The following is a 17,007-nucleotide window of genomic DNA, read 5'->3' on the forward strand; positions in this document are numbered from 1 at the left end:
ATATATATAAAGAGACGCGCAGAGAGCGCATTAATATAAAAAAAAAGCTGAAGAAGAAGAAGAAGAAGAAGAAAAATTGATAAAATAATCTTAAAATGTTTTCGTTCATGACCTATAAATAATCAGACTTGTTATTGATTCAATTCCCTTATGCCAAACGGAGATATTATAACATTATTGGTTAATTGAAATCGTTGTTTTGCTCATTAGTGAGAAGAGGCTTTTATTATTTTAATAAAAGTTAAAAGAGCCGGTTGATAGCACCACTCTAATCGTTTTTGATTGAATTCAAGAATTGAATTTTTATACTTCATATGTTATCTGAGAGGTCAGTTTGAGAACAAGAATTTTTGATTTATTCATTTTCATTTATAGAAAGACTCTCCATTTTTCATTGCTAAAATTTTAATTAACATTGATAACTTTGTTCAATGATTATTTAAGATTAATAAAAATCGTACAGAATTGTTAGTTCAGTTTTTTGTGACAAAAAAGGAATCAAACAAATTCTTGGAGATAAAAGACTAGGTTTGTAGGAAAATTTAATTTTATTATTCATAAAAGATTAGCATGTATCCTTAATTAATTTGTTGAGGAGGAATTTTAATGATGGATGTTGTATGTGAACCAGTTTCTCACTTTCGTTGCGCGAAGCATTACAGAGGTAAGATTACAAAAATATACTTGAAAGAATTCTCTTGATGATTATATGAAGATGTCAGTGCGGGCAACCGGTAAGTCATCAGCAGTGGCTTCTCTCTTTCTTCATAAATGGTCTCTTTATGAGGAGAGAAGAGATGTTGAGCATTAAATAAAAACCCTGGACTGCTGCTTTCGGGTTTATCTTCGATGGCTCTTTTTAAAAGGGCATTAGGCCCATTTTAGGCTACTCGTCTCTCCTAACCCTAACACCCCCCCTCGCCCCGCCAATGGAGGCCTCAACTCACGCCTTCGCCATATCCGACACGCGCCTTACCACGCCATAAGCTTAAAGGCCCTGACTTTTACGATTCTGTTCAAGTGGTCATAAAACTCGAGTTTACTGCCGTCATGATTTCCAAGCAAACGGGCTGCCACCTGTCGGAGTCACACAAAAGCGAACAATGACTAGAAAGAGAGACACTTCATCGGTTGTGGACCGGTTGATACTCAAGTGCGTTTTCACATTTTTTTTACGATCCCATTGTAGTTTTACCGCCACTCGTCATCTCATTTTCTCACATGCTACTGTTACTGCAGCTACTGCTACTGCTGTTTCTGAAACAAAAAAAGTTTTTGCTGCTACTTATGAAACAAAAATAGTTTTTGGTGCTGTTGACAAAATTAATATACTTCATGATGATGATGATTTATCCTGTCGTTTATGTACCATACAAACATATTATTTCTCCTGACAAATGATTCATCTTTCATGATCATGAATAAGGTTAAATTAAAACTAAATGTAAATTCTTGTAAAATGTAAAATCATTTCTAAATCTAATTAAATGTATTTTTAAGTATAATCATTCACACTGATAACGAAATAATATTCCATTTCACTTAATTTGGGATTAATTTTGTTTCCAGTGTGAAGCAGCAACGACCAAATAATTCTTGTACGAAATAAACTGAATTTGAAACAGGAATTACTTGATTAAAACTAGAATTATTTTTACACGAATCAAAAATTCGGAACGGAATAAAAATTAGGTTTTACTTTACCTTTTTCAAAAATCGGAGATCTATTATCACATTCGGAAAGTAGAAAAATGTTGTTTGTAGTTGCGATTTGGTTCTCTAAAGAAAACCGCCCTTTTTACTATGAGAGTATCAAATTGTAACGAATTTTAATTTTTTAATTTTTTTTAACAGGATTGCTACAGGTCAGGGAATTCAGGGAAATGGCATAGGGAAAGTAGGATTTGTCAGGAAAATCAGAGAAAAGTCCAGAATTTTTAATAAAAGTACTGGAAAAAATTAAATTTTTAGAATTCATATAAGAAAATTCTGAATTTTTGTGTCTGTTTTGTTTGCCTCATAAATTATGAAATTACCACGAATTATACAAAACCTTCAATTTTTTCTATTTCTACCAATAATTTCTTTTTAAATAATTTAATTTTTTAAGAACTATCATAAAATTATTACTGGGAAATTATTAAATGAATACTTTATTAAATGAATTACTTAAATATTTCAAAATTAACTAAATTAACTAAATTTTAAAAGAGTTACGTTTACAATTTTCATAAATTGATGAACTTCAAAAAGAATTTAATTTGAAATTTTACAGAAAATTTCAATTTTTGAAATTATTTAATTAGAATTTTTAAAGAACTTAGATTTTTGAAAAATGTTAATAATTCACAATATTTATGAAAAAAAAATTACAAATACTTCTGAAATTAGTTAAATTTTTCATTATATAAAATTGACTATTAAAAATAATTGATTTATAGAAGAATTTTAGTTCAAAACACTAAAAAAAAATTAAATTTTGGAGAAGTTTCAAATGATTGCAAAAATTAAATTATTTTCAAAAGTATTAAAATTCTTTGCAAAAATCCAATTCTGTTAAAAAAATTTTAAAAAATCCTCGTCAAAATATCAATTATCTTTATAAATAATAAAATTCTTCTCTGAAATTCAATTATTTTCAAACTTTTTAATAAAATTCATGGCAGAAATTAAATTATTTTCAAAAGTAATAAAATTCTTCGCAAAAATTCAATTATGTTAAAAAATCTTTAAAAATTCTCTACAAAATTCCTTTTATCTTTATAAATAATAAAATTTTTCTCTGAAATTCAATTATTTTGAAAAAATTAAATTTTGGAGAAGTTTCAAATGATTGCAAAAATTAAATTATTTTCAAAAGTATTAAAATTCTTCGCAAAAATTCAATTATGTTAAAAAATCTTAAAAACTTCTCTTCAAAATTACATTTATCTTTACAAATAATAAAATTCTTCTCTGAAATTTAATTATTTTCAAAAATTTTAATAAAATTCTTGTCAAAAATTCAATTATTTTTAAAAATTTCCCTCAATTCAATGATTTTCAATATCTAATAGTTTAATAAAATTTTTCAAAAGAATTCAATTATTTAAAAAAAAAATTAATAATATTCCAGCCAAACACTTAATTATTTTTATAAATAATAAAACTCATCGCAGAATTTCAATTATTTTTAAAACAATATTTTAATCGAGTTTTTCAAAAAATGTAATTATTCTTTAAATTTTCACTATAATTCGTCAAAAAAATCAATTATTTAAAAATGTGTTGAGAAAATTCTTTATGAGAATTGAATTTTTAGAAATAATTGAATTTCGAAAAAATTTCAAATTGAAGTCTTGAGAAATTTGAATTTTTCATACTAACAAACAATTCTGTAGAACTAATTTTTTTGAAGAAGTTTAATTGAATTTTTTTTTTGAATTTTAATTTTCTAATATATATTTAATTCAAGAATATCCGAATAATCGAAATTTCGTAAAAATGAATTGTTAGCAAATGGATTTGAAAAATTCTCTAAAGAACTTTTTCAAAATTTATTAAAAATAATTAATTTAAAAAAGAATTTTAGTTAAAAATTCTAGAAAATAAAAATTTAATTGGAATGATGATAATAATTTTGAAGAAGTTACAGTAACAATATTCTTATAATATATAATAATGATTTTATTTTATGTTGTTGGTATGGTTACGATTTGGTTCTCTAAAGAAAACCCCCCTTCTTACTTGAAAGTATCAAATTGTAACGAATTGATAACAAGATTTGAATCAAATAATAATTTAATCCGAACTTTGTTATCAGTTCGAGCCAAATTGGTGTCGATTGGATAGTTTCAAGGGAATAGTGCACCTTCTAGACTATTTTAAATCCGAGATCTGTCAGTTTGGAGAGAAACAAATTTTGAAAATGGTTGCAAATTGAGAATTTTACTTCTTTGTGGAAGTAAAAATAATCTTTTGTCGATGATCGTCCTGCTGCATCTGAAACAGAAAAAAGATTAGGAATTTAGTATTCTTTAACCTTCTGCTAAATTATTTTAAATTAGAAATCTACCATTCAATCTTGTTGGGAAAGTAAAAAATGTCGGACATGTAAACTTTGGAGAAAATTAATTATTGGTATCCTTAGAGAAGAAATAATGATCTTCTAAAATTTGTCGATGATCCTCCTGCTGCATCTGAATCATAAAAAAATAAAAATTTTTTAGTTTGGATGTTCACAAATTGGTATGTCTTAAAGAAGTAACAATAATCTTCTATTAATTATCCTACTACTGCATATGAAACATAAAAGAAGTTTAAAAATTTAGTTTTACTTTACCTTTCTTTCTCTGAAACATATTTTAAATTACACATCTACAATTCATTATTGGCAAAGTAAAAATTTGGATATGGTTACAAAAATTGTATCCTTAGACAAGTAAGGATCACTATCACGGATCTTCCTGCTGCGCCTGAAATAAAAAAAGATAAGAACTTTTGTTTACCTTACCTCTTTTATCGGAATGCTGCAATCTGACTTTGATTTCAAGTCCTCAAATCACTCTGCAATTGCGATTAATCTTTGCAGTGAAGAAAAGATCGTTTCTTACAGTATTGAAGCACTTGAGGCTGCAGGGCACTAAAGCAGGTGGATAATATTCGCTAAACATTCATAATGGTGAATCGGGAGATAGAGAGAGTGAGAGAGAGAGAGAGCGGGCAAATGGCCGACCGGTCGGGAGCAGCTTATGACGGGCATTACTCGGCTCGTTATAGAATAATTTACGAGGTGCGAACCGCGGGGGCGATAATCCAACGACATTTACATCCCAATAAACACTCCGATACAGCGGCGTGCGCTAGCCGAGGTTGGTTCGACTCACTTTTACGACGTTTTAATTGTATGACCGTCTAATTGGACCGTAAACCTCGAAAGGGCTCGTAAAACATTTTACGATTGCTTTACCATTCACTAAAGCAGCAAAACGTTTATCTTTTATTAATAACCTTTTCTGTTTGTTGGCATTTTCTTTTCAAGTAGAAGAAGAAGAAGAAGAAGAAGAAGAAGAGGAGGACCTATAAAAAATGAATCCCTAAAGGAAAAGAGAAACATCAAAGACGATGATATAATACGCTAATAGGGTATCATATTGGTGTGATGGCATCGACAATGTTGGTCGTTTGGACGTCCAAATGGGTCTGCGAGGTTAGTTCATGGTGAAACACAGAGGTGGCAGTGCTCGTACACGATCCGTGACACGCGTGGTTTTACGCGGTTTCCAAAGCTATTCTGGTAGTGGGAGCCAGGTGGGGCGGAGCTTCTCTGAATAGGGGCGTCATTCTATCGTGGAACTACTTTCACCTCGCGTAGGAATACTCGAGCGTGGCAGCACAGTACTCATGACGAATTCAATTCTGATTGGTCCTTAAGCATAACCTCCCCCTTGACACCCTGTATCTTCCCCGACGACGCTTCACGATCTCCCTTCTTCGAAGCGCCTGTACCCTCATCCCTCTTTTTCACTCTCTCACATTAAGTACCCGTTTGTTATCTCCTTCTCTCTCTCTCTCGCAAGTTCTGCTTTCTTTCCCCTTTCTTTTCGTCTCCCCCACCGTCTTATCTGCTCACGGCACGGTCTACGCTGCGAATTTAATCCAGCGGCACGTCGTTGAGTTACTAGAGCACACTACAGGGGGCGCTGATGGAGAGAGAGAGAGAGGCAATGACAGCGAGGAGTGAGAGAGTTGCCTGGGTGGCTCACGAGTGGAAGGGAGATAGAGACGATTCGATGAGAGAGGGAGGAATACATTATGTGTGCGTGTATGTGAAACGAAGAGAGAGAGAGAGAGAGAAAGAGAGGTTCTGTGAGAATGGAGAAAGGGAGATAGATGGTTATTGGTAGTAGAGGGGTGAAGCACTTGAGGGACAAAGATGGATACACTGTGGTTATACTCTTGGTTAGGTCTCGTGAGGTAGAGTGAGTGAGAGGGAGTCAATAGAGAGGGAGCACGCGCGCGAGGGTGCTGGTGAAAGAGAGACGGAAAGAGAAAGAGAAAGACAGAGTGGGAGAGAGCGAGTGAACAAGAGACGAACGGACAGACGATCGTACAGAGTGGCGGTACACGGGGCGCGAGAAAAGCACTAGTGTGCCGTGGACCACCGCACTGGCATACCGTGGTTTGTTACGATCCCTTTCGTACCTCGTACTGCCCAGTCATAAGCGATTCACATTTTCACTAGTGCAAGTGCAGTGCAGAGCAAACGAAACGACCCTAAATAGGCACTTGCCGATAGTAGGGTCATTGTATAGGTACTTGAGAAGGTCGTGTCGCGTGCCAATCGGCCAGCACGGTCGCGCGGGATACTCAAAGCAGTTTTATAGCCCGTCTTATTACCCGGTTTATTGCGTCGTAACATTTTAACGATCATCGTTCCAGTCGAGTGTCAATCCTCCCAACTGTCCGTAACCATAACATAAAAGGGCCATAAAACCCGCGCCATGAGTCCCATTTTCAGCTCCACTCAAACGGACTATTGACATTGGTCCCCAATATAACTATCGATGACTTTTATGGGCTTTTAAACGGTTTAATGCACCTTCGCCGTCCCTCATCGTTCCGGTACCTGCTACCAGGATCTCTCTAGCCCACGGGTATATTACCTCTCGCGCTCCTCACAAACAGGTGATTTTGGGTCAAATTATAAAGCCGGCCCTCCGGCACGGACTAGCAATACCCGGCTAGCCGAGTGTGCTTTCTAAATAACATTTTAATTTTTTTCAAGTGACGGTGTTTGTGCAAGTGTTTCAAAATACCAGGAATAATGAACTCGTACTTTGAGCAGAGTGCTGGTGGCTTCTATGGGAGCCACCATCATCAAGCGGGGGCAGCGGGTCAACATCATGATCCAGCAACGGCAGCTGCCTACAGGAGTTTCCCACTAGGACTTGGCATGTCACCCTACGCATCGAGTCAACATCATCATCACACCTCATCGTCCCTTGGAATTCATCCTGGTAGTGGTACCAATACGAGGCCCCCTCAGGATTCGCCATACGACGCGAGTGTTGCCACTGCATGTAAATTATATTCCTCAACGCCAGAAGCAACTGGACACACAACATCATCCTACTCATCATCGGCATCAAAAGACTGCAAACAACAAGAGCAGGCAGCTGCCCATCAGAATGGTTATGCTGCGGTTATGGCAGCCGCAGCGGTCAAGGACGTTTGGCAGTCAGCGACCTCGGCAGCAAATAGCCAATCAAACTCGGTTGTCCGTCCTTCCGCATGCACCCCCGAAGGCACGAGGGTTGGTAGCTATGGTGGCCTCGTTGCTGGTGATCCCTCATCAAGTCCTGGCAACAATGGATCCTCGAGGTCCCTCACGTCCTCCTGGAACACCTGCAATCTCAACTCGTCCGCGAGTCAACCGGTGGCAACCCAACTCCATCAACAGCCCGCCGCCAACCATACCTTCTACCCCTGGATGGCTATAGCAGGTGAGTTTACATTCATAAGCGCGCCGATTATCATAACAGTTGGGATGACATTCAGAACTAGGGGGAGAGCACGTGCTCGCAAGGCGAGTTTGCGTTCTACTCCCAGCTTCTCTCATATGTGCCATGCTATCCACATGCTCCAGTTGCTCTTCCTTAAAGATTTCCATCCCCAAAAAGAGTATTCTTAAAGAAAAAAAGGCATTCTAAGAAAGGCTTTCTAAAAAGGTTTCCTAAAAAAGGCTTCCTAGAAAAGCTTCCTAAAAAAGCTTCCTAAAAAAAGGCTTCGTGGAAGAAAAGAAGGCATCCTAAAAGAAAAGGCATCCTAAAAGCTTGCAAAAGAATCCAAAAGAATACAAAAAAACATTCACAATTGATATTCCATGACGATTTTCATTCCGACCTTCCCCCGCTCGAAACGGATTGAAATATCACACGTCCGTCCAATACTCGATTTATAGTCGAGTTGAATTAAAAAAAAATATTCCCGAATGGACTTGGAACTATCTAGCAATAACTAACTTGGACGTGCAAAGCAATACATCAATTTCCTCATCGCTAATAGCACGCCGGAACGCGATTTCTGAAATCCAGGAAGTCAATTTTTCACCAACCAAAATGTGTTATTTTCCAACAAAACGAGAGAATGAGAGGAGAACCGGAGAAAAATGATCTTATCCAGATGTTGATACAATTTGCCAAAAAGATTATAAAAATTAGTTAGAATCATATTAGTAGAAGTCTGATTAAAAATAATCTAGACTCTAGGTTTAAAAAAGCGATAAGTGCACGCTGCAAAAAGAACATTGCAAAAAGAATACTGCAAATAGAAACATTAAAATACATTGTAGTCACTTTTAAGATATTTAAAACATCTTATTTTTTCATGTTACATCATAGAAACCAATCATTTTTAGAAGATTTTGATAACTTTCTCGAAATGACTTTAAAATGACTGCAATAGTATCTTAAAATAAGATGAAGATAAAGATGCTTTTTACAATGATCCTCTACTAAAGATGTATGCATTTGAAGATGTTTCTAATAATTTTTTTTTATGCAACTTAGAAGTGAGTATAATATCTTAAATCAAGATGTATTCTTTCTAAAGTGTATACCCAGACCACTGTTAACTTAAAAGTATCAAATTGACACAAATTGGTACCAAAAATATGGATCGAATAAAAAATTGATCCAACTTTTTTGGTATCTAATTTGATCCACTTTAGTATCAATTTGCTAGAATTAGACTGATTCTAAGAAAAAGAAGAAGACTGATTCTAATGAACGTTCTACACTGTAAAAAGAAATCATCTTAAGTTAAGTTATCTTAAGTTGTAGTCACTTCTAAGTTTAGAAAAAATTATCAAAAACATCTTGAAATGATCTTTACGATGGAGGATCTAAAAATAAGATTAAGTTAAATCACCTTAAGTTATCTTAAGTTGTAGTCACTTCTAAGTTGTTTAGAAAAAGTTATCAAAAACATCTTAAAATGCATTGATCTTTAAGATGGAGGATCTTATAAGATCCTCCAAAAATAAGATGTTTTAAATATCTTAAAAAAAATCTTTAATCTTTAAAAAATCTTTATTGATCTTTAAGATAGTGGATCTTATAAGATCGTCTAAAAATAAGATGTTTTAAATATCTTAAAAGTGACTACAATGTATGTTAAGATATTTCTTTTTGCAGTGTAATTTCAAAAAGCATAAAATTAGTGGCATACTTATAGCTATGGTTTGGTTAAATTTCACTAATTCAGATTTAGAGTACCAACAGTATCACTGTAAAAAGAAAGGTACGAATTTAGTATACCAATTTTGGTACTAAATTTGTTTTAATTTTAATACCAAAATCAGTTCTAATTTAGAACCCTTTTTTGTACAGTGCAATAGAAAATGTAAAAAAACAGCAATAAAATCTTTGAATTTGGAGAATTAAAAAATGATAAAGAGAGAGATGATTTAGAAGGTTGTGCGAGCTTTAGGTAGAGATGGTAGACCCCGAGGCGAATTAAATCATCAATGAAAGTATTTCTCACGTGATTCATTTTGTTATATATATATATATATACACGAAAAGGAGAGGATGTTTGCTTCTGTAAACTCTTGATTTTACAGCAGGCACACCTGCTTGTTCCGACAATCTTGTCGAGGAATCGAAAGTGGTAAATAGACATACATGTATGTAATATATATAGAATAAAATAGTTTACGATAAGAGAATAAATGCTTTTTCGTTTGGCACGCCTTCTTGCCTTTTCACTGTTTTGTTAGAAACTAATATCGAATATGATATGGGACACAGTATAAGTTAAATGAAATGTAGGTAGAATGGAGTCAAGTGCGTGTAAAATCGACGGGTACATGAATATAATAGAGAGCCAATTGGGGTTCAAGTATCCAACCCCGTCATATTCACCCCTCTGGAACCTGAATTCCGGTAGTCAGCTGTTTTCACTGTTGACTCGATCCCTCCAGAATAGTCTCTATATAACACACTTCATTCTCTATATGTATATAATCACTGCCCAGTTGATTCTGTCTCCACTTCCTTTCAAACACGTTTCTCATCCTTTTCTTTTTATCAAGTATTTTTCCTTTCCTTTCCATCTGTACTTTTCTAAAAAAAAAGGGTTCGTCTTTTAAGTGTTCTTTTAAGTGTTCTTCTTCTATTCAGAAGAATCAAATCGTTTAGAAGAATCAAATGAACACGAACCCATCTTTTAGTTCGAATTTCCCTTCCGGAGATTTTTGACTCTAAACACACGAATTTTGTTCAGGTAGGAAGTCGGTTTGATCATCAATTGGTGCTGCCATCTTGAGGAAGGAACAGTTTTCTTGAAGAGCGTTAAAATTTGGGAAGAAAAAAAATTCTTTGTGGCAAAAAAAAAGTTGGAAACTATACCTGAAGTGGTGGGACCTCTGGCGAGCGATGCGCCAAGTATTGGGATAGAAGAAATATATTATTCTTTAATGATCGTAGGCGGTATAACGTAGGAATGGTTTGAAGGCGATGGATCGGCCCGCGTGCTCCGAGAGAAACAGGTTCTATATGTACACGTTTCGAGAGTCATTGACTCAATTCCAGAACTTGTATTTTCTTGATCGGTGGTATCATTTGCTGTTAATAACATTCTCGCCAACTATACATCTGTATTTTATCTTCTGTAATCGATGTTTTTGTCATCACACCTAAAGGGGTTGTAAATTAATGCACACACTTGCTACGAATTAATAATAAAAAAAAAAAATGTTGCTAACGAATAAAATGCTGCAAACCAATAAAATGTTGTAAATTAATGACAAAATGTTCCAAACTAAAAATAAAATTTTGTATATTTTATTATACAAAATTTTGTATATTTTTTTTAAATTAATTATCAAAATTTTGAACTATATAGACAAAGATGTCAAAACATTTGAAGAAAAGAAACTTTTTTTTTATATTTTTGAGAATGGGCAAAGTATGTGAACCATGAGAAGAAGCAAAAATATTTTTTTTTTCATATTTTTAAACTATGGCAGGGTTGCCACTCAAACTGGTAACCTGGAAAACCTGGAAATGTCAGGGAATTTTATAAACCTTGAAAAAATCTGGAAAAGACAGGGAATTTTTATCGAAATCTTGGAAAATTGTTGTATTCTAAAAAATATTATGTTTATTCTAGAAATCTAATTTTACTTAAATATTTGAGACTTATTACAATTTTAAAAGAGTCGCGTTTACAATTTTTATGAAGAACTTCAAAAGGTTTTAATTTGAAATTTTGCAAATAATAAAAATTTCCCAGGAATTCAATTATTTACAAATTATTTTCATAAATAATAAAACTCATAGCAGACTTTCAATTATTTTCAATACAATTTGAATGTAATTCCTCGACAAATGTAATTATTCTTAAAAATTTTATTAAAATTCGTTAAAAGAATTAAAGTATTTTAAAAAACCTTTGCCTATATTTTCAATAAATTTTTAATTAAATTTCTTCAAAGAATTAAATAATTTAAAAATTTTTAATAAAATTCTTTTTAACAAAGAAAGTTTTTCTTTCTTTTCAATTCCTTTCAGAATAATTTTAATAATATTCTTCGTAGAAATTTAAAGAATTTCAAAAATTTGTCAGAATTCAATTATTTTCAATGTCTAGGTACAATTTCAATAAAAATTCAGAAAAGAATTAAATTATTTAAAAATAAATTTTAATAAAATTCATCTCAAGAATTCAATTATTTTCAAAAGTAACATAATTTTTCGCAAAAAATCAATTACGTTCAAAAATTTACAAAACTTCTCCTCAAAATTTCAATTCTCTTTATAAATAATAAAATTTTTCTCCGAAATTCAATTATTTTACACAATTTTAATAAAATCCTTGGCAGAATTTCAATTATTTTTAATACAATTTTCATCAAATTTCTCAAAAAAAATTATTCTTAAAAATTTTATTAAAATTTGTAATGAGAATTCAATTATTTAAAAAGAAATTTTAATAAAATTCGTCTTAAGAATTCAATTATTTTCAAAAGTAACATAATTCTTCGAAAAAATTCAATTATGTTAAAAAATTTACAAAACATTCTCGTCAAAATTTTAATTATCTTTATAAATAATAAAATTTTTCTCCAAAATTCAATTATTTTTAAAAATTTTATTAAAATTCGTGGCAGAATTTCAATTTAATTATTTAAAAACAAATTTTAATAAAAGTCGTCTTAAGAATTCAATTATTTTCAAAAGTAACATAATTCTTCGGAAAAATTCAATTATGTTAAAAAATTTACAAAAATTCTCGTCAAAATTTTTCAATTATCTTTATAAATATAATAAAATTTTTCTCCGAAATTCAATTATTTTCAAAAATTTTAATAATATCCTTGGCAGAATTTTTATTATTTCTAATGCAATTTTCATCAAATTTCTCGAAAAAAAATTATTCTTAGAAATTTTATTAAAATTTACCAAGAGAATTCAATTATTTGAAAATTTATTAATAAAATTCTTTATGAAAATTCAATTTTAAGAAACATTCAATTATTTAATAAAATATTTATTTTTGTGCTTAAATAATTGAAGTCTCGTAGAATTTTCTAATAAATATTGATTTAAAAATTAATTTCAGTTGAAATTATAGATAAATAATTTAATATTGAAAGAATTATAGAGTGAATTAGAAATAATTGAATTTTGATAAGATTTCAAACTAAAATCTTTGAAAATTTCAGCTTTTCATACTTTTAATTAACAATTTTGTAAAATTAATTTTTTTTCAAAAGTTTAATTGAATTTTTTTCTAATTATTTGAAGTTTTTAATTTCTTATATTTTTATTTGAAGAATGTCAGAATAATCAAAATTTCGTAAATTTTAATTATAAACAAAAGAATTTTAAAATTCACAAAGAACTTTTTCAAAAATTATTAAAAAGCAATTGACGTAAAGAAGAATTTTAGTCGAAAATTCTAGAAATGAATAATCGAAATGAAGATAATAATTTTTAAAGAAGTTATAGTAACAAAGTAGCAAGTTTTAATTATTATAAAACATGAAGAAAGCGATCGATATCTTCATGTTTTGTAACAATATTCATATATGTTATTGAATATAGATTTTCAAAAGTTTAAAACTTTTGAAATTTTTTATTTTTATGAAAAAATAATAATGATTAAATATTTATTAAAAAAAAGTATTTTAGTGTCAGGGATAAAGTCGAAGTTTTGTCTAGAAATCAGGGAGTTTAAATTTTTAAAACTACATTTTACCAAACTAAATAGTTTGGTAAAATGTAGTTTTAAAAATTTGGAAAAATTCCGTTTTTTTGACCTTGAAAACTTGAAAAAGTCGGGGAATTTAAAAAGAGCAAAAGCGTGGCAACCCTGTATGAGCAAAAAATTACGAAGCAAGGAAAAAAAATGTTGCCCATAATTTGAAAATATAAAAAATATAGTGACTCTTCTTCCCATGGTTCAAAAATAAAAAAAACTAAAAGGTTTTGTCCTTAGTTGATTTAGTGAAAAATTAATTTTTCTTCTTACAAAATATTACTACAAGAACAATAACAAAATGTTATAAATAAACAGTAATTTTAAATTTCCAACTCGGGAGTAATTTTTCCACTCTATATGTACACATCCATTACCCACATAATGGGAAAATGATTTGAATTGTTTTTTAAACAGTCAATGAATTACTTCCAAATGAGAATCTGATTTCCCCTCTGTTATACGAATTACAGAAATAATTTGAAGTTGAAATAATTTCCCTCTTACGCTATAAAGTTTTGTGACTAAATATAAGAGATGTCGTTTGGCGACACACAGCTTCTCCAGATGCAAGAGAGAGAAGAATATTTATCGTTGTTCATTTTGGAGAGTGAGATCGTCGTCGTGTCTATAGGGTAATTAGAGGGCGTGAAGAATTGTGGCTCGCTATCTGAAAAGCTCCCTCACCCCTTATGGAAAAGTAGCTCGTTACCCATAAAGGACTTGAGGAGTTTACCTTTTTAGTAAAAGGACATTAAGTGTGGAACGATAAACCCCCTTTGAGACTTGAAAATGCAATGTTATTCGTGACGCATAGCCGCAACATTTCTTGCCATCCACCCAATCTCTCTATGTCTTTTTCCTTTAAGCTTTTGCAGTGGGTTTTTCTTTCAATATTTCCTGACTATAACTCTTTCACTTGTCTCAAATACCTTTCACCTTGCTCGTTAATCCTCCCACGCTTCTGCATTTTTGAAATTACATTTTGCTAAACCAGGAACAATATAATTGTGCGTACTGTAATCTTGTTTATTTTTCAAGGTTTCTTTCTTATACATATAGGAACTTTTTTTAGTGTAGAAACTGATAATCGGTAGCTGAGTGATAACAAGTGTTGTTGAACTAGTTATTAGCTGACGCTTGATTTGTGGAATCAACAGTCGAGATAAAGTGGTAATTTCTTGGTGGACCTGGAAATAAAATATATAGTGTGTGACAAGAATCGAGTTTTCGTAGACTTTGAGTCTTTTTAAATTTTTGTTAAAGGCTGGAGATTAATCATAATTTTTCTAAGGATATCAAATTGAGACAAAAAACGAATCAAAAACGTTGCTTCGCAACACTTTTTGATGCGTTTTTTGTCTCAATTTGATATCACTAGAAAAACTGTGACTAAAAAACTTCTAAATTTCTTCTTCTTCTTCTTCTAAATTTGTAGATTCATCTAGGTTTCTAAGAAAAGCTTTACCTAAGTTTGAAAGGAAAGCTTTGCTTAATTTTCAAGAAAAGATTTATTTAATTTCATAGGAGAGCTTTGCCTATGTTTCAAGGTAAAACTTTTCCAGTTTCCAAAGAAAGCGTTTCCTTATTTTTGAAACAAAGCTTTTTCTCAATTTCCAAAGAAAACTTTTCCCTAATTTCCAAAAAAACTTTGCCTAATTTCCAAGAGAAGCTTTATTTAAATTAATAGAGGAGCTTTACCTATGTTTCAAGGTAAAGCATTTCCTAAGTTTCCAAAGAAAGCTTTTCCTTATTTCCAAAACAAAGCTTTTTTCTATTACAAAAAAAATGTACTGTGTTGTGAACACATGTAATTTCACAGTGTAAAATGGTAATGTCCACCATGTAAAAAAGGAATTTCAGTTATTCATTGAATCAGTGCGTTAACTTGGTTTAGTAGGTCTTAGACCCATGCGCTATGAGTGGACCGTACTATTTCACATAGTAAAAGATCTTTTACTATGTGAAATAGTACGGTCCACTCATAGCGCAAGGGTCTTGCAGCTATTATATTCAGACGTTAAGGGGCAATTTTTCTCCTTGATTTCTTTACTATGTGAAATAGTATAAACTCCTACAACAAGTAGAACTTACTGCTATTATAAATACACATTTTTAGTTATTTCTAATGGCATAAAATAATATGCATTAATGTTATAAAACACTTTTTAATGGAGAGTTTTCGTTATGTAAGATACTATTTTGACTGACTAGCATCATAATTGCCGTATTGTAAATAATATTTTCTCCTTTTCTTAAATTGTATTTGATGTATTTAAAATAATATTCCATACTTTGTATACTTTAGTAAAAGATACTTTAAAGCATTAACTGAAATAACTACACACTTTGCAAAACATCTAACGCGTCATAGTTAAAAAAACTATGTAAAATAATTCAAGATACCGTTTTTAAAAAATGGTAATTTCTACTATGTACAAATAGCACTATTAATCATGAAATAGTACTTAATATTAGAACTGGTAGTTTTTTTAATTATATCTTATAACGATTCGATATTTTACTATGTGAAATAGCGTTTTTAACTTGGTTTTCAAAAACCATTTCTCTGCGTGTATTGTTTCCAAAAAAAGCTTCATTTATTTTTTTCCTGCTTTTAAAAAGAACAAAGTTTCCCATAAAATTACTCCTAAGTTTCCAAAAAAAACTTCTTTTAAGTAAAAACAACTTTTTTTAATTATCCTATAAAGAGATTTACTCAAAATTTTTTTAAAAAATCTTTACCCATATATCCAAAAATAAGGTTTTTCTTTTCTTAAGAAAAGCATTTTCTAACTTTCCAAAATAGATTTTTATTAATTTTTCAAAAAACCTGTTTTTAAGTTGCCAAAAAAACCATTTTATCTAACTTTCCAAAAAAAGCTTTTTTTAATATTCCATAAAAAATTGTTTCTCTAAGTTTCCCAAAAAGCTTTATTTCATGTTTCAAAAAGAGCTTTTTCTAACTTATAGATAAGCGTCTTTTAAATTTAAAAAAAAAAACGATTTCTAACTATTTCATAAAAAAATTACCTAGGTTTCAAAAATAAATTGAAATACGTTTCCAAAAGAAGCTTTTTCTTTTCTTAAGAAAAGCTTCCTTTAAGTTTACAAAATCGATTTTTCTAAATTTTCCAAAAAAACATTTTGTAAGTTTCCAAAAAAAATCATCCAAGTTTCCAAAAAAAGCTTTTTTTAAATTTTTCCATATAAAATATTTACCTAATTTTCCAAAAAGCTTTAACAAAGTTTCCAAAACGGGCTTTTCTTTATCTTAGGAAAAGCTTCCTATCCAAGATTCCAAAAACGATTTATCTAATTTTTCCAAAAAATATTTACCAAAATTTTCAAAAAAGCTTTATTTTTAAGTTTCAAAAAAATCTTTACCCACATTTCCAAAAAAAGCTTTTTCTTCGTTTCAAAAAAGCTATTTTTAAGTTTCCAAAAAGACCCATTCCTAAGTTTACAAAAAAAAATTTCTTTTCTTAAGAAAAGCTTCCTCTAAGTTTCCAAGAAAGTTATTTTTAAGTTTCCATAAAAAGCTTTTTCTTTTCTTAAAGAAAGCTTCCTCCAATTTTCCCAAAAAAAACATTTTCTAAGTTTCCAGAAATAGCTTTTTCTAAGTTTTCCATAAAATATTTACATTAGTTTCCAAAAAAAGCTTTATTTATTTATTATTTTTCCAAAACGGGATTTTTTTTCTAAGTTTCCGCAAAAATCATCTAATTTTCCTAAAAAGCCTTTCTTTTCTTAAGAAAAGCT

General features: G+C 30.8%; 1 protein-coding gene across 3 annotated transcripts in view; it reads left to right on the forward strand.

The window, feature by feature from the left end:
* The first annotated feature begins 5,803 nt into the window (after positions 1-5,803).
* Positions 5,804-17,007, forward strand: part of LOC122503693 (homeotic protein ultrabithorax-like) — a 282,431-nt gene continuing 271,227 nt past the window's right edge. Inside the window, exon 1 of one of the 3 annotated variants that reach the window (XM_043614340.1) lies at positions 5,804-7,484. In XM_043614340.1, coding sequence (XP_043470275.1) covers positions 6,806-7,484 — 679 coding nt within the window. In that variant the 5' untranslated portion in view covers positions 5,804-6,805. The remainder of the gene's footprint in view (positions 7,485-17,007) is intronic. The other 2 variants (XM_043614339.1, XM_043614341.1) reach the window with 2 other exon arrangements.

Source organism: Leptopilina heterotoma, unplaced genomic scaffold (genome assembly GCF_015476425.1).
Source record: "Leptopilina heterotoma isolate Lh14 unplaced genomic scaffold, ASM1547642v1 Lhet_268, whole genome shotgun sequence".
In the NCBI taxonomy this organism is placed as follows: Eukaryota; Metazoa; Arthropoda; class Insecta; order Hymenoptera; family Figitidae; genus Leptopilina; species Leptopilina heterotoma.